Here is a 23540-nt window from a genome sequence, read left to right as displayed (position 1 = left end):
AACTTTGTGATGTGGATATACGTGGTGTAACTTAGTGTTGTGGATATACATGGTGTCACTTCTTAGTGTTGTGGATATACGTGGTGTCACTTTATGTTGTGGATATACATGGTGTCACTTCTTAGTGTTGTGGATATACATGGTGTAACTTCTTTGTGTTGTGGATATACATGGTGTAACTTTGTGTTGTGGATATACATGGTGTAACTTCTTTGTGTTGTCGATATACATGGTGTAACTTTGTGTTGTGGATATACATGGTGTAACTTCTTTGTGTTGTGGATATACATGGTGTCACTTTGTGTTGTGGATATACATGGTGTAACTTCTTTGTGTTGTGGATATACATGGTGTAACTTCTTTGTGTTGTGGATATACATGGTGTAACTTTGTGTTGTGGATATACATGATGTCACTTCTTTGTGTTGTGGATATATATGGTGTAACTTCTTTGTCTTGTGGATATACATGGTGTAACTTTGTGTTGTGGATATACATGGTGTAACTTTTTGTGTTGTGGATATACATGGTGTCACTTTGTGTTGTGGATATACATGGTGTAACTTCTTTGTGTTGTGGATATACATGGTGTCACTTTGTGTTGTGGATATACATGGTGTAACTTTGTGTTGTGGATATACATGGTGTCACTTTGTGTTGTGGATATACATGGTGTAACTTTTTGTGTTGTGGATATACATGATGTAACTTTGTGTTGTGGATATACATGGTGTAACTTTGTGTTGTGGATATACATGGTGTCACTTATTTGTGTTGTGGATATACATGGTGTCACTTATTTGTGTTGTGGATATACATGGTGTCACTTTGTGTTGTGGATATACATGGTGTCACTTTGTGTTGTGGATATACATGGTGTAACTTTGTGTTGTGGATATACATGGTGTAACCTTTTGTGTTGTGGATATACATGGTGTCACTTTGTGGTTAGACTTGGTGGAGCGTAATGACTTAAACTCTGAACTTATTGTGGTGTGGATAACAATAGCTTTAGCTCTGAAGTGTGTTTCTGACCACTATAGATTTAGCTCTGAACTGTGTTTTGAAATACCATAGCTTTAGCTCTGATTTTATTGTGTTATGTGTACAGGTAATTTTAAACTTTACCTCACAATGAAAAAAGAGTGTTTTAAAAAATTGTCAACTAAAGAAAATGAGGGTCGGCTAATGTCATTTAAAGTCAGGTTTTTCTTTTTACCTGACATATCGACGGCTAGGTCTTTGACACACAGGATACAATTATCAGGAATTTGGTAACTGTTCTACAACTGGTAGTGGTGATGTTAATATAGGATAGTTTTGGTGGGATTTTTAGACTAGGGTAGTAACGATGGGATAGTGTGGGATTGTTAGGGTGGGAATGTTAGGATGGGATTGTTAGGATGGGATTGTTAGGGTGGGATAGTTAGGGTGGGATAGTTGATGTGAGATAGCTAGACTGGGATAGTTAGGGTAAGATAATAGGTATAGATGAATGAGGTGTAATAACTATTTGAGTGTATCGTTGCATCTTTAACCAATGTTACGTCCGGGTTAGATTCGAATTCAAGAACGACTCGGGTTAACGTTCGATACGTTTATTAGGTCTCACATATCACAATACAACATAGCCCTCGACCTAACCCTGCCAACTAACTAACCCCTGACAACCATTCACTCCAGCTTTTATACCGCATTCGACCTTGGGATAACAATACACAAACACACCGGGGTTAACAATATTCTAGGGTAAACTCAACTCACACACACTCACTCTCCCCTAATTCTAGATCATTCTATCCTATTCTAGTCTAACCTACAACTGACCCGTAACAACCAATATAGTCGAGTGTGTTGTCAGGTCAATTGGGCGAGATCTAGTTCAATCAATTACAGATCGATGTTTCATAACCATGAGTGCACGGTGGTTTAAGCAACTGTACAATAGACTTATGTTATTATACAACTTGCGTCCATTCATAGACTTACCACACAAACATCGACATCACAAAAAACCCACATCAAACCTTAACCGAAACCCCGACACGCAACCATGACCTACCCCCCCCCTCCCGACATTAGCCCGTAACCCTAAACCATCAACACCGGATTCTACTAAACACCCCCTGTCATTATAAACATCATTCGGCAACTAACAGTTTAAACTGTAGCTCAACATCAGTTTACCGAACTGGGTCCCCGCACAGAATCCTTACGTAGAGCGCCCCACACACATCATCAGCTTCAGTCCCCCACACATCAGCTTCAGTCCCCCACACACCAGCTTCAGTACCCCACACACCAGCTTCAGTCCCCCCACACACATCACCTTATGTCCTCACACATCAGCTCCAGTCCCCCCACACACATTAACTCTCAAGATAAAACACTTATGGATTACTAAATAAAGTCAGCTTATTATTATGCCGCTCCCTCCACCAGAAAGCCCCACCCCCACCCCACAACTACAAACCTCCACTACGAAGCCCCACACCAACAACCCACATCCACGCCAATACCCCTCACCCCACACTCACTACCCCACACAAACCGCCACATACCGCACTTTTCGACCAGATAACCACATTGAAAAAGGTTTTTCCCTTCACCTGAGATCAAAGCCACATCAATTGATTGTAGGAGCGTGGGTCGGTCTACAGCTGCTGTTGTACAGCGGCTGTTCAGCTGTTGGCGATAAGATAAACAGCTGGGAACAGCTTTGTTGTCCAGGTCACAGCAACACCTCATATCCTGTTCAGGCTACCTGTCTACAAGGCCGTTTGCCACCACCCCCAAGTTCCTAACACCCCACCTCCCTAACACCCCCACCTCCCTTACACCCCCACCTCCCTAACACCCCCACCTCCCTAACACCCCCACCTCCCTAACAACCCCACCTTCCTAACACCCCCACCTCCCTAACACCCCCACCTCCCTAACACCCCCACCTCCCTAACACCCCCACCTCCCTAACACCCCCACCTCCCTAACACCCCCACCTCCCTAACACCCCCACCTCCCTAACACCCCCACCTCCCTAACACCCCCACCTCCCTAACACCCCCACCTCCCTAACACCCCGCTCCTCCCCTGAGGCTATCGGGGCTTGCTTAACGAACAGAGATTTCAATAAACGACAACATCCATTAATCGGTCACCTCATTGACCTAATTATTTTGATTTAAACATTGAAAACATGGATTAGATGTAGACACGATAAACGAAACAAACTGATCGGAAAACTCTAACAACATTTTGACTGCTAAAGAATAGTTGTACCAGAACAGAAATCAATCACTTCTAAACTAGGTTTCGCTACATTTTCCTCTCAAAATTTTTGTCAGTTCATCAGACTTGTTAAAAAATATTTCGTATGAGCTTTTTGTTTCCGTGTTTTAAAAGTTGTTTTGTTTATATATTTTAGGCGCACTATTACTGAGAGCTCATTCGTGGGAATTTCCACTTATTGCAACATCTTCGGGAATTTCCATTCATCGCAGCCTTTGAGGAATTTCCATGTATAACAACCTTTGTGAAACTGCTAAACGATAACAGCCAGGTTACATAAAAATGTGGAATGGATGGTCGCCACTACGTCACGATGTCCCGACAACGTAGACCAACCGGAAGTTGGCCCCACCCCTCCCCCGCGGGGTGTCAACACAACAAATGAATTTTTGCAACCATTTCAACTTCAACCAGAACTCGCTGGATATCCTCCACCACATCGACACGCCCAAAAATGGAGTCACTTCCGCTTCCTTTTCTCTGAGCTCCGACCTAAAGCCTCCGTCGGTCAACATGGTGGGATGCGATGTCCAGGCGCTCCGCTCGGCTCAGTCGGCGGTGGTGGCCCAGAACCTGCTGGTGACATTCCTGGTGATCACCATGTTTGTGGTGACCAAGTCGTACTACAACCACGTCAGGCGTCAGATGGCTAGGTGCACGGTGTTCGTTATTGGTGAGTACACGTCAGATGGCTAGGTGCACGGTGTTCGTTATTGGTGAGTACACGTCAGATGGCTAGGTGCACGGTGTTTGTTATAGGTGAGTACACGGGGGTGCACGGTGTTTGTTATAGGTGAGTACACGGGGGTGCACGGTGTTTGTTATTGGTGAGTACACGGGGATGCACGGTGTTTGTTATAGGTGAGTACACGGTGATGTGATTTGTTCGTTATTGGTGAGTACACGGTGGTGCACGGTGTTCGTTATTGGTGAGTACACGTCAGATGGCTAGGTGCACGGTGTTTGTTATTGGTGAGTACACGGGGGTGCACGGTGTTCGTTATTGGTGAGTACACGCCAGATGGCTAGGTGCGCGGTGTTCGTTATTGGTGAGTACACGCCAGATGGCTAGGTGCACGGTGTTCGTTATTGGTGAGTACACGGTGGTGCACGGTGTTCGTTATTGGTGAGTACACGTCAGATGGCTAGGTGCACGGTGTTTGTTATTGGTGAGTACACGGGGGTGCACGGTGTTCGTTATTGGTGAGTACACGGTGGTGCACGGTCTTCGTTATTGGTGAGTACACGGGGGTGCACGGTGTTCGTTATTGGTAAGTACATGGTGATGTGATTTGTCCGTTATTGGTGAGTACATGGTGATGTCATTTGTTCGTTATTGGTGAGTACACATCAATGTTATTTGTCGTTATTCGTGAGTACATGGTATTGATATTTGTCCGTTATTGGTGAGTTATTTCAGTCCGCGCGATTGTTTATTCAAAGTTGTGCCATTGTGATATTGTGATATAAATAGATTGCGGTTGTTTAGACTGACGTTCACCCAAGCAACCAATGGGAGAAAAAAGGTGTCATTATAATGGTGTGGTCAGTGGAGTTGGTTTTAGTGCTGTAAAGCCACCACTTTTACATTCCTAAAAACGCTCTCTTTTTCAGAAAAGAAAATAATTTTTGCGTTACATTTTTTTTAAATTATCCATATCCCACACACCCAACACCTCCCACACACCCAACACCTCACACACACCCGACACCTCACACACACCCGACACCTCAAAGTAGCTACCGTCCTTCTCCAACCCCAAAATCTATCTTCAATATTACAGCCCACAAATTATCCCCTCCCCCCCCCCCCCTCCCCTAATCCCCGTGTAATGAGATTATGACACAGCTAAAGCCCGCCAGAGAAAATTAAACGTGTCATAATTTCATCGACCGCGTCACACCCCCAGAAAGTTTCAAGTATTCATGCGCAGCCTCAGAGTACTCTACAATTGTCTCGTGATCACCGGCCGTACACGTGTCACGGTGACATGGTGTTTGGTTTAAGCTTTAGTTTAATCCACTCACGGTTTAGCAAGGCAACGAAAAACTCGGATGTTGAAACCTTCGGATATTGAAACATTCGAATATTGAAACATTCGGGTATTGAAGCTTTCCGATAATAAAGCAATAGGATTTCAAAACAATCGAATATTGTAATATTCGGGTACTGAAGCATTCGATTATGGTGTTGGAAGATTAGGGTATCGAAATATTTCGGTTAGGTCTTCCTAGTTGAAATTTGTCTAAAAGAACACCAAACGTAAAACTGCAAATCACAACACCCAATCGGAATATTTAGAGTTACGGTTAGAGCTATGTTTATGGCTAGATTGAAATGCAAGGATGATATGTGAGGTTTTAAAGACGTCTGTTCCTCGTCTTGACGTCTTACAAAAAGTCTGTTCCGCGTATTGACGTCTTACAAAAAGTCGGTTCCGCGTATTGACGTCTTACAAAAAGTCGGTTCCGCGTATTGACGTCTTACAAAAAGTCGGTTCCGCGTATTGACGTCTTACAAAAAGTCTGTTCCGCGTATTGAAGTCTTACAAAAAGTCGGTTCCGCGTATTGACGTCTTACAAAAAGTCGGTTCCGCGTATTGAAGTCTTACAAAAAGTCGGTTCCGCGTATTGACGTCTTACAAAAAGTCTGCTCCACGTCCTGAAGTCTTACAAAAAGTCTGCTCCATGTCCTGAAGTCTTACATAAAGTCTGCTCCACGTCCTGAAGTCTTACAAAAAGTCTGCTCCACGCTTATCAGCCTCTTGTAGTTGACCGTATTAAATTTAAAAGTCAGTTTAGCGGGTGATCTATTGCGATCGTTATGCAGAATATGTCGACGTTTTTGTGACGAGACCATTAATTCACTGGTTGAAGATAGTGGTCTTATTTTGATGGTCCCGCTGTGACGATAAATAGTGGTAATAACTTCGGATTCTTGGCGTCACATGGGATGGTGGCTTCACAATAACTATCGCAATACGACGGTGCTAGACAAAGATGGTAGAACAGGATGGAGGCAGCAAGATGGCGGAACTAGATGGAGGTGCCAAGATGGCGGAACAAGATGGAGGTAAAAAGATGGCGGAACAAGATTTCGGAAAAAGATGGAGGCAGCAAGAATGCAGACTAAACTATTCCAAGAATGTTTGTTAAACATCTCTAGATTATTGTCAATTGTACTGATAGATTCAAAAGCGAAAAATGTCCTTAAGCATATTCGTATATACAGAACTACAGTTCTTATTATTTGTGTGTTACAAAATATTTTGTGTATGACATGTGGTCGAGCGGTAGAGCTCTTCATGAGTTCGGCCACAGGTTACATCTCACCCAGATGTGACATCCCTTCATACCCCGCGGTCACGAAAACAGATGAGATCTACTTCACCTGCCTTAAAGACATTTCCACTTTGAATTTACCATTAGGGTATTAGTATTGGCCTCATCTGTCATACTATAATTTATAGTATAAATCTTTAATAAACTTTAGTATAACAGACAGGGCGTTAGCTGCTAGACTGTTAAACCGCTGGCTTATTCGACATGTCTTATACAGCCAGATGGTTTAACCGTTAGTATATACAACATGCCGCGCTGACAGTTAAACTGTTTGAAAGTTGGGCAAGTGCCAATTTCTAAACGGTATTTAACTTCTGGAATTAAAGGTTCTAAAGCAGTGTTTACCCTGTGAATGTTCTAAAGCAGTGTTCACCCTGTGAATGTTCTAAAGCAGTGTTCACCCTGTGAATGTTCTAAAGCAGTGTTCACCCTGTTAAGGTTCTAAAGCAGTGTTCACCCTGTGAATGTTCTAAAGCAGTGTTCACCCTGTGAATGTTCTAAAGCAGTGTTCACCCTGTTATCTCATGCAGTACACTCAAGTTGTAACGGTATTGATTTACAACCCCCCCCCCCCCCACCCCTCACCCGGATTATCTTTGATTTGATCGAGTTTACATTTGATTCAGGTGATAAGAAAGTAGAAAGGTCATTGGTCGCGTGGTGTAAGTGTTGTATGAAAGACGGTGTAGCTCCCATGGTGTCACCGGCTGACACATACTGACACCAAGGTTGTGACAGTGATTGGAAAATGTTACGGGATAAATGACATGTGTGTTTTCTTGGGGGGGATTGGGTGGCAGCCAGGTAGTACTGGCAGGAAGTCTAAAAGTAGTCAACAGGTAACCAAATTGCACCTGATAGTTCGTAGGTAGCCAATATAAGTAGCAGGTAGCAATCTGCACCTGATAAATAGCAGGCAGCAAACGTGTACCTGATAAGTAGCAGGGAGCCGCCAGGTACATAAGTAGCAGGTAACCAATATACCTTGTACCTTTACAAATCAGTCAGCTATCAACAAGTCTGGCACCCCCCCACCCCATCACACCTGTTTATTTAGCCACCCGGTACAACTAGACCCTCCCCACACCTGTCACACACCTCACACCCTCACACACCTCACACACCTTCACAGTGACATTACCATGTTGTTCACACTCCGCATCAATTCCTCCATACAAACATTGTTTATTTTCCTGTCCCGGCGTGCACCGTACTCTTGTAGGTAAACAAACAACTCACTATAACATACAGTGGGCCAAAGTATCAGAGGCCTGGCTAGAGTAGATTTACAGGCTAATTTCTGCTCTCTTGACAATCTTATAGCGACAAAAACACTTGTCATGATTCTTGTCATTTTTATTGACAGTCTGATTATTTCCTTAGCGAACTGCGCGTGAACTTTTTTTTTAAATGTGATATAAGAGATGTAGCCCTTATAAAAAAACACTAAGTAGACATGAATTGTATGTGTCATACGTGCAAGTGAAGTAGCACACATCCAAGTGACGTAACACACATCTAAGTGACGTAGCACACATCCAGGTGACGTAGCACACATGCAGTTGACGTAGAATACATGCAAATGACGTAGTACACATGCTAATGACGTAGTACAACTACACGTGACGACCGTGACACACGACTTAACAGTAGGGAGATGTGTAACAACCCTGATAAAAACTTAATCTAAGCCTAACATCTTTTCAATTGCACTAAAATCTTAAAAGAAATTCATATGCTTTTATTAAGTGAGTACAAAAAAAAATCGGATTTAAAAACTTTCATATGAAATTGAAATTACGCTTATAACTTTGTTTTGAAAATAAATGTGACATTTGTCATTTCATATGCTTGTCATTGTTTCAGAAGTTAACTTTATGTGCTAACTTTTTAAGAATGTAAAATATAATAACGTTTATGACACTGAATGGGTTTATAAGACACTGACACTACAACTGACACTGCCTGACACTTGTGTTCCCTGCTTGCAGGGGCGGGTCCCACGGGTCTGACGTCAGCACTCATCGCCTCCCAGAGCCCCCACGTGACCCAGGTGATCGTGTACGAGGAGATGACGAAATCACAGCTCATCGAGAAAGCGCACCAGGTAAGTAAAAAACTGGGTCAGCCTGGGCGCATCAGGTACGTTCATGGAAAATCTGGGTCAACCTGTGCCACAGGTCATTGATTTCGTCTAGAATTCGGTCATGGTAACTTAAACATTCCGGTTTAATTTCATTTTTTTTAAAGTGCAATTTAATCATTTTAATTTTTTTTTCTAATTTAAGGGAGGTAATTACCGGATAACTCGTCAATGGGACGTAATAAATTAGTCATTTAGCGATTAAGGTTTTATTTTGCTTTTCTAATGCAGTGGCGAAAAAAGGTGACATTTTATTACAAAATTGCAAAGTCAAAAACAAATGTAATTTTTGCTGTATTTTTTTAAATAAATGCTCTTTTAAAGTAATAATTACAAGCGGGTAATTACATAATGATAACCGGATTTTTACATTCTCTTGTCCCGTATAATTTCACAAATTATGTAGTTTGGATAATGAATGGACTCAATTTCTATCCAGGAAAATTTCAACTTTCTATCGCGCCAATCGCCCTCAAATATTACAACAGTGTGTATATAAAGTTGTTTGAAAATGAACCGGGAGTGATCTCCCCAAAACTTTCTCGAATATTCTTAAATAAAATAACAGGGGATGGGAACTCGGGCTATAGACATGATTTTTAATCCATTTTAAATACTTAAAGTTTTAAAAATAGAATAAAATCTCGTAGACAAATTAATTGCACACCAAGTGAACGCCAAATAAAAAAGCGCATAATAGTGCGCAATATTATTAGTACTTTTAAAATTTACATTAGTTTTTTGAGAAATCGGAAGTAGCGTAAATTACTACTTCCAGTCAACGGAAACTACTCAAAATTTTACAGAAGGTAGAGAATTAGATCTTTTACTTACATGTAAAATTTCATTTATCTATCTGAAATAGTACTCAAGTTATAGGCTTTTGAAAAATTCAAAGTAGGAAAAGTACCACTTCCGGTTATCGGAAATCGCTCAAAAGTTGATATGGATCTACGATTTTGATAAAATAATTATATATGAAATTTCATCAACTTAGCTGTAACGGTACTTAAGTTATCGTGTTTACACACGGACAGACAGACAGACACACAGACATACGGACAAGATTGCAAAATTATGTTTTTCCGTATCAGTGAGGTGTAAAACGTCGAGATTTGTAAAAATCTCGATTTTTTTTTGCACGATTACAAGACTTTCTCTATACTTCGTATATACGAGAAAGTAAAAATTACTGTGAGCGATCAATTCTTGACTCGATTAATACACAGGTGTATTTCTGTAGCATCTGAGACTTGGGACACAAATATCCTGTGTTTCGTTAGAGGTAATCGGGGCGGTATACTTGATTCACAGACATGTGGGGGGGGGGGGGCTTGAAATAAATGTGGGAGGAGCGATAAGGAGGGACTGTCATCATGGGTAAGGGACCAGGAGGGACTGTGGCATCATGAGTAGGGGTCAGGAGTAACACTACTAAGACTAGACGACAATCCTTTTTTTATTTTTACATTTTACCAGCATTGAACTATTATCCTTCACTAAGTGTCTCTGTTGTCACGTGATACGTCTAAGTTTACTGTAAACTTTTGTTGTCTTATTCTAAGGATCTTTAACTTAATAAACATGCAAGATTCATTTTGTCTACAGCCGACAGGCTTAGATGGCCGTCACATCTTGTATTTCACCCCCCGAAACATATAACCCAGCTATTTGTAACAGTGGATTCTGTTTAGTGCTCCTAGTTTTAGAGTAAATTTTCTTTTTCGAACCTGACGCTCCATGGGGCAAGTGAAGTAGAGTTCACCTGTTTTTGTGACCTCGGCATATAAAGGGATAATGTGGTCAGCACTATGCCCAGTCGCATTTATTTTCCTTAACGTGAATTAGGTCCATCAGAGCTGGGTGGCCTCATGGTCATTCTTCTGATTTGAACCCGGGTGATCTCGATCTTTTCGGTTGAGCAGTCTAGCGCTGTCCCATTAGTTTAGTACAGGGGTCTCCAAACTTTTCAGTCCGAGGGCCGCATTAACTATAAAATTTCTGTTCGGGGGCCAGTTTTTTCCAGGCATGTCTTTCATTTTTCTGGGCAAAGTTCCTTAGCAATCACCGACAAACGTTTTTTCCTTGGACAGAAAGATCTCCGCGGGCCGGATGAGGGGACTTCGCGGGCCGCATACGGCCCGCGGGCCGTAGTTTGGAGACCCCTGGTTTAGTACAGGAAACTTATTCAGTGTGTGCCTCAGTAAGTTGACTGTGTGTTCAGGTAATGACTTGCTTGTATCTGAGATAGTTTTCCTATGGAATGACTTGCTTGTATATGAGATAGTTTTTCTATGGAATGACTTGCTTGTATCTGAGATAGTTTTCCTATGGAATGACTTGCTTGTATCTGAGATAGTTTTCCTATGGAATGACTTGCTTGTATCTGAGATAGTTTTCCTAAGGAATGACTTGCTTGTATCTGAGATAGTTTTCCTATGGAATGACTTGCTTGTATCTGAGAGTGTTGTCCTATGAAATGACTTGCTTGTATCTGAGAGTGTTGTCCTATGAAATGACTTGCTTGTATCTGAGATAGTTTTCCTATGGAATGACTTGCTTGTATCTGAGATAGTTTTTCTATGGAATGACTTGCTTGTATCTGAGATAGTTTTCCTATGGAATGACTTGCTTGTATCTGAGATAGTTTTCCTATGGAATGACTTGCTTGTATCTGAGATAGTTTTCCTATGGAATGACTTGCTTGTATCTGAGATAGTTTTCCTATGGAATGACTTGCTTGTATCTGAGATAGTTTTCCTATGGAATGACTTGCATGTATCTGAGATAGTTTTCCTATGGAATGACTTGCTTGTATCTGAGATAGTTTTCCTATGGAATGACTTGCATGTATCTGAGATAGTTTTCCTATGGAATGACTTGCTTGTATCTGAAATAGTTTTCCTATGGAATGACTTGCTTGTATCTGAGAGTGTGTTCCTACTTGAACCTGGTTTGTGTGGGTTACTGTTTAATCAAACTTTAATCCAGAATTGCGATTGATCAACTCGTGTCATAGGTAGAGAGGTCAGAAATTCGATTGATTAGCCCAGAAATCGATTAAAAATAGCTTTGTTCGACCAAAAATCGATACGCAAGTTTTAATATAATAGAATGTTGGTCACCGTGAAATCACCGCGACGTTGAAAAACATAAGCGCTCGTGTTATCAATAGAGTTTTTTAAACACAGCGCTAATCTAAATGAAAATAATGCGCTTTATAATGTTGCAGTTTCCAAGCTGAAGCCTTGACCCGCTGTGACCTTACGACCTAATGACCTTAAGCCTGGTATTCCGTAGAAGACTGGCGGACATTGGGAGCTGTATCAGATTCCACGCGATTCAATTAAAAACAATGCTATTTTTACACCACGACACTCAAGAAATTAAAACATCAGATATTGTTTCGTACGCCAGACGCGACATTTTTAAAACCCCGTCCAACATGTCGTTTGAAAAGATCATCGAAAATTAGTAAGTCGTTATCCTGTATGCTAGATGTGATCTTGTACGCTAGTTGTGATCTTGTAAGCAAGATGTGATTTTGTACGCTACATGTGATCTTGTACGCTAGATGTGATTTTGTACGCTAGATGTGATCTTGTACGCTAGATGTTATAATGTACGCTAGATGTGATCTTGTACGCTAGATGTGATCTTGTACGCTAGATGTTATAATGTACGCTAGATGTTATAATGTACGCTAGATGTGATCTTGTACGCTAGATGTGATCTTGTACGCTAGATGTTATAATGTACGCTAGATGTTATAATGTACGCTAGATGTTATATTGTACGCTAGATGTTACAATGTACGCTAGATGTTATAATGTACGCTAGATGTTATAATGTACTCTAGATGTGATATTGTACGCTAGATGTGATATTGTACGCTAGATGTTATAATGTACGCTAGATGTTATAATGTACGCTAGATGTCATCTTGTACGCTAGATGTGATATTGTACGCTAGATGTGATCCTGTACGCTAGATGTTATAATGTACGCTAGATGTTATAATGTACTCTAGATGTGATCCTGTACGCTAGATGTTATAATGTACGCTAGATGTTATAATGTACGCTAGATGTAATCTTGTACGCTAGATGTGATATTGTACGCTAGATGTTATAATGTACGCTAGATGTTATAATGTACGCTAGATGTGATCCTGTACGCTAGATGTTATAATGTACGCTAGATGTGATTTTGTACGCTAGATGTTATAATGTACGCTAGATGTTATAATGTACGCTAGATGTTATAATGTACGCTAGATGTGATCTTGTACGCTAGATGTTATAATGTACGCTAGATGTGATCTTGTACGCTAGATGTTATAATGTACGCTAGATGTGATAATGTACGCTAGTTGTGATCCTTTCAAACCCCGCCACCTTCATCTTGCTTTACTTAAGTAGCTGTAATTTTAATCGCCGTTCTCTACTGAAGACCGAAGGTTGAAACCTTTTTGCAGCACGATAACTTCTTGACATATTTCACTAGATACATTTGGCTGGAAATAGTTAAATTTTCAGCGATTCTCTTGACCGAATATCAAAAAAGGTATGACAGATTTTTAACGTATAAACGCGATGGCATCCTGCTTTTAGGCCATTATCAGAACGTAATAAATTAAATCATCCGCTTTGACGTGCATTGAGCAAATATTAGAAGCTGCCGGTATTTTGTTTTTTCAAAGGCAAATAATTATCAGGGGCGTGCCGAAAGGGGTGGGAAAAGGGGTGTTTTGTTTGTTTCAAATAAGTGAGAAATGTTTTTTTTTTATGGGAGTGAGAGGTGTTGCTAAGATCGACATGTTTCTTGTTGTTTTCGTTGTTTTTTTTTTTGTTTTTTTTAAAAGTGTGTTTTGTTAATGGATGTTTGGTCGCCGGAAGCTGTAATGAGCTGGGAGTTTTCTAGCAACCAAAACACAACAAAACATTCCATGAAGTCAGCAGTTTTTTTTCCGAAAGCTTTCTTAATTTGGTTTACTTTTAAAACAAGTTGTTACAACAGAGACTAACGAATTCGGTATTTTCTGAAAACATAGTCAAGTGGGTTTACTTTAAAATAAACTGCCACAAAATAAATTAAAGAAAGTTTGTTTTTGTTTTTTAATTTCTAAAAAAAAAAGATTGTTAAAACAAATAGTTACAAAAGATACTTTAACAAAGATAGTATTTTACTAAACATGTTGATGCGATTTGCTTTGACTCAAATTTTTACTACTTTTAATTCTAATGGTTGGTAACTTTTCGGATTTTAGTTAATGAGTTGACTTTAGTAAAACAAATGGTAACTCAATAGACTATGGTGCGGATCCTCTTTATTCACCTGAAAACGTGAGCTCACGTAGGAGGCACCTTGGTGAGCACTCAATGAGAAACTTGAGTAAATGAATAAACCTTGGTATCAGGCTTGAGGTTAGACAAAAGGACATGTGACCCTGACATTGTCAGATAAAACGAAGGAGCAGCCATTATAGGATTTGTCACAATCTGCTAAAGTGACACACGGAGCAGATGGGGAAAATTGGTTTCTGGGAGGGATAATAGACTCCCGTCTTACCCGACTGAAAGGGGTACTAGACCCCCCCCCCCCCCTCCCCCCGTCTTTCAAGATTGAATTTATAGACTTGCCTATAATGCAATGACATACAAATAAGCACTTTATATAATTTCTGTACTACTACAACCCCCTCCCCCCTCCCCTATCTTTCTTCCTACCTTGACATATAACGTTTGTTTTAAACACCTCCTTTTTAATTTTAAATAGTTTTGACTTTAGTACGCGATCTATCATTGGCTGTTTAAAATAAAACAGCGTTCACCATTGGTCGAAACCCTTGTTTATCTCTCCTAGCAAATAATGAATTCAATTTCACTTTTCTGACGAGGCGATTTTTTTTTTTAATTAACGAAACAACACGTTTATATTCTTTGTTTGCTGGAAGTACAACACTTGGAATCATGTTTTACTACGAAACAAAATTAACAGGTCAATCAATTAAAAACTTTGAAGCCGTGTTGACGAAGCTCTCAACGTCATAGCCACCACCTAGTCACGTGGGGCTGTAATGGCGTCAACATTGTTATGATGAAACTTGAAACAAGGTTCGGTAACTCCAGCAAATAGACAAAGGTCGGTTACTGCCCTTGGCGACTCCTGACATGTTTCAGTTTGGTCGGTATGACAGGATCAAAATGGCGGCAAGATGCCGGAAGTTGAAAGGTTATCCCAGCATCCTGCTAGTGGCCGGATTGTATTTCACTCTCCAGATCCCCACACCGGAAGTTGCCTCTATTGTATCTGATTATCTGGACAATTAGGCTGAATCTGATACCCTGGCTCATCTTTTGTTTCGTGGGTTTCTGTTTACTTGGAGTTTTTTGTTAGTTTTACATTTACCCATTTTATGGAGCTGCTGTACTGGCTAGTCTAGCCACTGTGGTAGTGTATCCACCACATGGAGCTGTGATAGTGTATCCACCACATGTAGCTGCTGTACTAGCTAGTCTAGCCACTGTGATAGTGTATCCACCACATGTAGCTGCTGTACTAGCTAGTCTAGCCACTGTGGTAGTGTATCCACCACATGTAGCTGCTGTACTAGCTAGTCTAGCCACTGTGGTAGTGTATCCACCACATGTAGCTGCTGTACTAGCTAGTCTAGCCACTGTGGTAGTGTATCCACCACATGGAGCTGCTGTACTAGCTAGTCTAGCCACTGTGGTAGTGTACCCACCACATGGAGCTGTGATAGTGTATCCACCACATGAAGCTGTGATAGTGTATCCACCACATGGAGCTGTGATAGTGTATCCACCACATGGAGCTACTGTACTGGCTAGTCTAGCGCCCTGTGATAGTGTATCCACCACATGGAGCTGTGATAGTGTATCCACCACATGGAGCTGTGATAGTGTATCCACCACATGGAGCTACTGTACTGGCTAGTCTAGCGCCCTGTGATAGTGTATCCACCACATGGAGCTGTGATAGTGTACCCACCACATGGAGCTGTGATAGTGTATCCACCACATGGAGCTGTGATAGTGTATCCACCACATGGAGCTGTGATAGTGTATCCACCACATGGAGCTGTGATAATGTATCCACCACATGGAGCTGTGATAGTGTATCCACCACATGGAGCTGTGATAGTGTATCCACCACATGGAGCTGCTGTACTGGCTAGTCTAGCCACTGTGATAGTGTATCCACCACATGGAGCTGTGATAGTGTATCCACCACATGGAGCTGTGATAGTGTACCCACCACATGGAGCTGTGATAGTGTATCCACCACATGGAGCTGTGATAGTGTATCCACCACATGGAGCTACTGTACTGGCTAGTCTAGCCACTGTGATAGTGTATCCACCACATGGAGCTGATGTACTGGCGTGTCTAGCGCCCTGTGATGGTGTATCCACCACAACACGCAACGACTGGACAAAGTGTGAACATCTGATGCTTCAAATACTGTTTACAATAAGATGTGTAGCCTATGTTTGTTTTACAAATTAGGATGTCCAGATAACGCATCCTAAGTTTCTTCCAGGCGTCACTTCGAACGAAATCGGAATTTATATAAAGAATATATACTTTCTTTTAACAGTGTCCGCCCCCCCCCCCCCCCCCGGAAAATTTTAGTCCTCCCCCCCCCCGAATTTTTTCAACCCCCCCCCCACCCGCCCCCCGGAGAAAAAAGTCTGGAAGAAACAAGAAATCTAGTAATTTAATTATTTTTTAAAGAGCGTCAGTTGTTTCAAGGGCTCCATTTATTTACCTGAGCAATTCGGTGGAATGTGGACTTTGTTTACCTTCGTTACATGGTTGCTAGGTCACTGTCCACACTCACAACAAAACCTACTCAAACCTACCCAGACAACCAGGAACTGCCTGAAAAATGTAATTTAAAATGGGCACGTGACCGGAAATTAAAAATTTGCCCTCGGAAATTACTCGGCGCGAAAAGTACTTCGTCTGTATGATTTGTACTTGCTTCCTGCAGAAACCTCTAGAAATTACAGTCTGTATCATTTGCATTTGTTTTATGCAGATACGCCTAAAAAAAGATTGTTTAAAAATTGTTGCAAAATATCTGTATGTATCATTAGTACTTGCTTCATACAAAAACGTCTAGAAATATCACTCTGTATGATTTGTAGTTGTTTCTTGTAGAAACATCTAGAAATATCACTTTGTATGATTTGTAGTTGTTTCTTGTAGAAACATCTAGAAATATCACTCTGTATGATTTGTACCTGTTTCTTGTAGAAACATATAGAAATATCACTCTGTATGATTTGTAGTTGTTTCTTGTAGAAACATCTAGAAATATCACCCATCACGCTCTTACATAGAAACATTTTTCTTTTACTACCGTTGTATGACAATGTTGACAGCTGTGTGATGTTTTGGTTTACAGTAGGAGGTCCTGATTGGTCGTTGTTGTAACGTCTTTAACGTCAGTATTTGTGACACCTAATAGTGTCAGTACTTCTGACACCTAATAGTGTCAGTATTTGTGACATCTAATATTATCAGTGTGTATGTGTGACGGAGTGCTCTGTGTGTGTGTGTTGCGGATGTGTTGACGTGTATGTTGTTGTACGGAGTGAACGAGGGTAACAAGGGAAGCGACTGGTGGAGAGATAGCTGTTGTGCTGTGAGCGGGAATAAGGTGTGTAGCGGTGGACGTGTGTGGTAGTCAGAGGCTGCGAATAGAACGATGAGGAAGTAGATCTGTGGTGTCGGCGTTATGACTGGGAACAGAGAAACGTGATATTTAACAGACTTGATGCACCCTAACCTCAACGGCTTGTATTGTTCTGTATATACATGTGTTTCGTTACGAAGTTCGCCCCCCCCCCCCCCCCCACAGTCAGTATTTATGAGGCAGTATTTGCGATACAACGAAACGTCATTATTTGTATTTGTAACAACTAATATTGTCAGTATTTGCTACACATAGAGTCGTCATTTAAACCTAATATTATTATTCGCGATGTCCACAGAGTAGCTTTCAGCTTTTTAAAAAAATATATTTTCGTGACATCCAATGTCGACAGCATGTGTGACGTCCAGTATTAGCTGTTCTCTTGACGTCCCGTATAAAAAGACGTCCCTGTAATACTTTTATAAACCCACGTCTTTAAAAAATATTACAACTCCAGTCGTATGACTGGCGGTTATAGATTAAACATGAATACATTTGTCAGAAAATCGAATTTAATATGGTTTATCTTCCTTGCATTGATAGCCTCCCTTGCTTTATCAATTATTTTTTAACCCCATTATTGATTCCACGTAAAACGAATCCTCTCGTGTTTTTAAAAGTAAACTTTAAACATTGTGGGCAAAAAAAGAAAAGATAACATTTGAAGTATGTATCAGCCCGTCCGTTAAGTCCCAGGGGCTAAATTAGGGCAAATGGAGCAGTATGGCTAGAAACATCAGGCAAGGCTGGACCTTCTAGTGTTGATGCGATCCTGTTTTGAATTATTCAATAGTTTTTCTTTTATGTTTTGCTTTTGTAAAGAATATCAAAACATTTATGTTGAATTTATACCTGAGCCCTATCGGTGAAGTAGTATGTAAAATGTTTTTAAACAAGTAGCATTACAAATGTGTTTCATGGGCTGGAATATTTAAATCTTCGTTTCAATAGTTGTGGATGTTTTTGTTGGATCTCTAGAAATTTTTTTTTTAAATTAAATGACTAATAACACAAGATTATCGTTTGCAAACATTTGACGTAACATTGCGATAGATTTTAAATGTAAAAAAAAAAATTATAAACTTTGAAAAAAAATAACTTTAAGCCAACGATCTTTCTTCGATATTCAAAACATGAATGGGTTGTTGCTTTTTTAGTTCTGTTGTGAATTGTAACGTAACCCTATCCGTCCTATTACTTGGGAGGACCGCTAGTATACTGTACCTTCTTTAAATATACCTGGCTCAACAGAATTTACATAACAAATGTATGCTATTTTTACCTGGCGTCAAGAGAACAACCTGTTTGTTTTGTTTAGCTGTCATATGTTTTCTTGGGCTGAGATTTGTTGTGTTGGGCTGTCATCTGTGTCATTCACGCTTGCAGTTGTCATGACGTCATCAAGCATTATTCAAGCAGTGGTTCTCAATGCATTGTGTTTTGGTACGAAACGTGGCCCGCTTCCCTATACAAAATGTTGCGACCTTAAGATTATGTCAATTGCCCTTTGGAGAAACCATTTCGAGCCAGGCGATCAATAGGACAGATGAAGTAGAGTTCACGTGTTTCACGCATATGAAGTGATGTTTTGTCGGGCAGTCATCTGTTTATTTTCCATTGTCACGTGACCATCACAGCTGGGTGGACTCAGGAAAACCCTAAGGAGCCCGAGAATGGACCTCTAGACTTTCGGGTTAAAGGTATATCGCTCTACTGCTTGACCACATGACCCAGATAACGACCAATGCTTTTACATTTTCACGACACGACTATACATTTCAGGAAACTAACTATATCTTCATTACCTGTAACGAGTGGTCGATGACTCTGCTAACACTATTCTCTGCAACTAAAGACCATAAACCAACTGCCCCATAATATTCCAGTCAAAGTTCAATGACCCCCCCAGCAATTTTCAACAAATCCGGATAATCCCCGCGTAGCTCACCCCAGTCCCACGTGGCTGTTTACATCTAATCCGATCACGTGAAGGGTCGGCAACGTTTTCTTCCGAGAAATATAAAAATATAACTAAATGAGATTCATCTTCTGACGAAGACCTACAAGCGAGAGTAATTTACAAATTCAGATAAAGGTTGTCGGATTGCTCTCGCGGAAAATATCGCTCAACTCTCGTGAGATGTTTTGTACTGTGCGAGTGGTTTTTTGTACTGTGCGAGTGATTTTTTGTACTGTGCGAGTGGTTTTTTGTACTGTGCGAGTGGATTTTTGTACTGTGCGAGAGGTTTTTGTACTGTGCGAGAGGTTTTTGCTGTGCGAGAGGTTTTTGTACTGTGCGAGAGGTTTTTGTTGTGCGAGAGGTTTTTGTACTGTGCGAGAGGTTTTTGTTGTGCGAGAGGTTTTTGTTGTGCGAGAGGTTTTTGTACTGTGCGAGAGGTTTTTGTACTGTGCGAGAGGTTTTTGTACTGTGCGAGAGGTTTCTGTACTGTGCGAGAGGTTTTTGTTGTGCGAGAGGTTTCTGTACTGTGTGGGAGATTTTTGTACGAGGTTTTTGTTGTGCGAGAGGTTTTTGTTTGTACTGTGCGAGAGGTTTTTGTACTGTAGGCTCCCATGTTCTTTTTTTCTCCCCAGATTTAGCGCATGCGCGTCGTGATACTTTGCTTAAATTGTATCCTGTGATCGGGCTTTTGAGTTCATTCAAGATATCTGAAAGCTAAGGCATAACTTCTAGAAGTGATTAGGGGCACGAGTCGATATAACGATATGCCATTAGGTAGTTTCCCACGATATGCCATTAGGTAGTTTCCCAGGATATACCGAGAGGAGGCTTAATATGGAGGGTTGGGCGGGGGGGGTCCATAAAGATAAAGGAACCACTGTTGCATCTAGCACAGCAATTTTGTATGTTGACAACATAATTATTATGCCATCTAAAAGTAACATGAAATTAAGCGGGAGTGATCTCCCCTAAACTTTCTCGTATAGTACTACGGGGGAAAGGGGGGGGGGGCACTGATACTGTTAAAAGAATATATTTTCTATATAAATTCAATTTCGTTCGGGTAAGGGGGGGGGGTAGAAATGTCGGGTATCACGTGACCTGGCTGCTATTGACTGCGACAACCAATCGTCCCAACTGCAATCGACAGCGATTGATTTCGCCATTATCTCCCGCACGCGATAGTTCCGGTGGATGAAATCGTTGTAAAAACAATACTGTGGCTGTTAACACATTAATTTGTTGACGGTTATTTAAACAACTTAATGGCCGAGTAAAGTGAGTGGGTTAAATTATACAGGGACGTGTTAGGATGCAGAGAGGCGGCACCGTATGCGTGGGGCGGCGTTGGGGAGGGGTCGGGTTCACAATTACTTGCAGGTCCCCTCCCCGAGCACATCCACCGCCCGCCCCCCCCCCCCCCCCCAACACGAAGTAGAAAAAATATATAATAATTTATTTAGAAAAAATAATTTAAAGTGTACCCCTCCCTTCCTGTAAGCTTCAAGAGAAATTAATACTTATTAGTTGTAAGAATGGGAGAGTGGCTTATTGAACAAAATAAAATAAAAACACAATCGGAGATTTATATTAAAGGGCATGGAAAATATGAAAAAAAAAATTCTTAAACGGCCCTGCCGTTATGTATACTATAAATTGTAACATTTACGCTTAATATTATCAATTTATCTCTTTGAATTACACAATTGTTTTAGAAAATTCTTTAAAGGGGCGTCAATAAACGTCTTTACGCTTTTTTTGACAATTTAACCCCCACCACACTTCACCCCCCCCCCCTCCCACACACCCACCTTAATGTCAAACATCATCAAAAACTCAGACCCTCCCAAAATTGTACAGTTAGTTTCTGAAACAGCGGGGATTTTTTTCTAAATTAATAAGCGCGCTGGGCTAACATTGGTTTTATTGATCCATTTTTTATCAGAAGCAACAGCTGATTGAGAGCAAGAAAATGAAGACATTGCCTACCCTTCCTTGTCATCACCATAGCCTGAGCCCCACCCCCAACCCTCCAAGGGGTGCGGCGCCGTGTATGACGACCCCCCCCCCCCCAACATTTGATTCTGCCTGATGTTTACTCTCATGAATGTGTTCAGCTGAGCTAGTTTTCCTTAGGTGTTGTGTTTCATCGAACTCAACACAACCGTCCAGTCGTGCTAAAGAGTCATTAGCTCAAGTCATTACCCAAAGTCATCCACTACAATGACTGCTTACCAAAAAATTGTCCGCTAAGAACAATCCAATTTCAGTAGTAGTACATCGAGTGTAAACCTAAGTGATTTTTCTTTATAAAAGTTATTCCCCTTTACAAAAGCTATCTCCTTTGCTTTGTCCGAGCTTTTTATCCTGTTAGCTTAGTTATTTTTTAGGTGGATTTCTTGTTACTTTGTCTGTTGTTTTTTCCCCGTGTTTTTGTCTGTCTTTTTTCTTGTTTTTGTTTTTCTTGTTTGTTTGTTTTGTTGTTTTTTTTTGTTTAGATTTTAATCTTGATTGTAATGAAACTACAAGCAATAAGTCCGTGACCTTAACTCTCCCCAGGTGGAGTTCAATCGCAGATCACGTGACTTCCTGTCGTGCCTGGGCGTGGACTTTGACGCCCTGGAGGGGTGCCTGGAGAACAACATCTTCCACACGAGAGTCGGCGTCTTCCTGGAACACCTGATGAACATGCTCAGCTGGAGAGTGGTACCCGTCACCCTGCGCATCGGGGTCAAGGTAAGCGGCCATTTTGTTGGGTGGGTCAAGGTCAGTGTTCATTTTGTTGGGTGGGTCAAGGTAAGCGGCCAGTTTGTTGGGTGGGTCAAGGTCAGTGTTCATTTTGTTGGGTGGGTCAAGGTAAGCGACCAGTTTGTTGGGTGGGTCAAGGTCAGTGTTCATTTTGTTGGGTGGGTCAAGGTAAGCGACCAGTTTGTTGGGTGGGTCAAGTTCAGTGTTCATTTTGTTGGGTGGTTCAAGGTCAGTGGTCATTTTGTTGGGTGGGTCAAGGTAAGCGGCCCCAGTATACCACCTAGATACAGAACCCCACCACTTTCATATTCACCGAAACCTTCATAGTTCTACCGTCCGCATTGACAAAATCCAACCATGAATCGTATGTGTCTAGACCTCCGCCGTACCCCTTAGACTGACCCCTGGGGTTCGATCGAAACCAGTCTAAGAACCACCGTATAATTTGGTAAACTTTTAGTTGACCACTGGAAAACATTGAATTGACCACAAAAAATTATTATTGACCACAAGAATACGTTTGGTTGCCCTAGATACCTGAGTGTAATTAAGCAGGTCAATTAGGTGCCCTTTTTTTTACATATCCATAATCCCAAGGTCAACCCAGTGCAAGCCTGTATCGACATTGTGTTTGCTTAATTACCTGCTGAATCAACTAGTTCGATATCGATTTCCCCCGATCAGTTTAGACTGGTACGTGTATAATTAACGTTAATGAACGCATTGAAAGCAGGTCGGGAGTGGTCGTATTATCTGAGCCAAATATACGTGTCTCTATAGAGATGGCTATTCACACATCCGTGGTTTAATTAGTGCTGTATGGCGTCGTCAGGGGGCTGTGGGCGTGGTTTTGTCACGTGGTACAGTTGTAGAAATGTTTGAAGATTCAGTTAGAGTTGCCGTCCCTAGACCGGTGGCTACAGTATAACTGTGATAGGGGCTCAAGGGTGTTGATGGACAAATGACGTGTGTATAGGAAATGTCAGTTCAGTAGTGTCATGGTGTGTAACAGATGTCAGCTCAATGGTGTCATGGTGTGTAACAGATGTCAGTACAATGGTGTCATGGTGTGTAACAGATGTCAGCTCTATGGTGTGGTGTCATGATGTGCAGCAGATGTCAGTTGAATGGCGTCATGACGAAAATCAGATGTCACCTAAATGGTGTCATGGTGTGTAGCATATGTCAACTCAATAGTATGGTGTCAGTGGTGTCATGATATGCAGCAGATGTCAGCTCATGGAATAAAAATGACAAAATTATCTCAGACGATTCAATTCTTAAAAAAAAATTCAATTAAAAAAACCAACCTCTTTGTAAGATCTCGTAAAA

At 41.2% G+C, this 23540-nt stretch overlaps 1 protein-coding gene across 1 annotated transcript in view; it reads left to right on the top strand.

The window, feature by feature from the left end:
- Positions 1-3428: 3428 nt before the first annotated feature.
- LOC131944219 (uncharacterized) overlaps positions 3429-23540 on the top strand; it is a 51290-nt gene continuing 31178 nt past the window's right edge. The window contains exons 1-4 of the mRNA XM_059304758.1: positions 3429-3941; positions 4241-4260; positions 8622-8737; positions 22020-22196. Coding sequence (XP_059160741.1) covers positions 3670-3941; positions 4241-4260; positions 8622-8737; positions 22020-22196 — 585 coding nt within the window. The 5' untranslated portion in view covers positions 3429-3669. The remainder of the gene's footprint in view (positions 3942-4240; positions 4261-8621; positions 8738-22019; positions 22197-23540) is intronic.

The sequence above is a fragment of the Physella acuta genome, unplaced genomic scaffold (genome assembly GCF_028476545.2).
Source record: "Physella acuta isolate Inbredline_101_S28 unplaced genomic scaffold, ASM2847654v3 ptg000486l, whole genome shotgun sequence".
Classification (NCBI taxonomy): Eukaryota; Metazoa; Mollusca; class Gastropoda; family Physidae; genus Physella; species Physella acuta.
The sequence above is the reverse complement of the archived record's forward strand: the minus strand, read 5'-3'. Positions and strand labels throughout refer to the sequence as shown.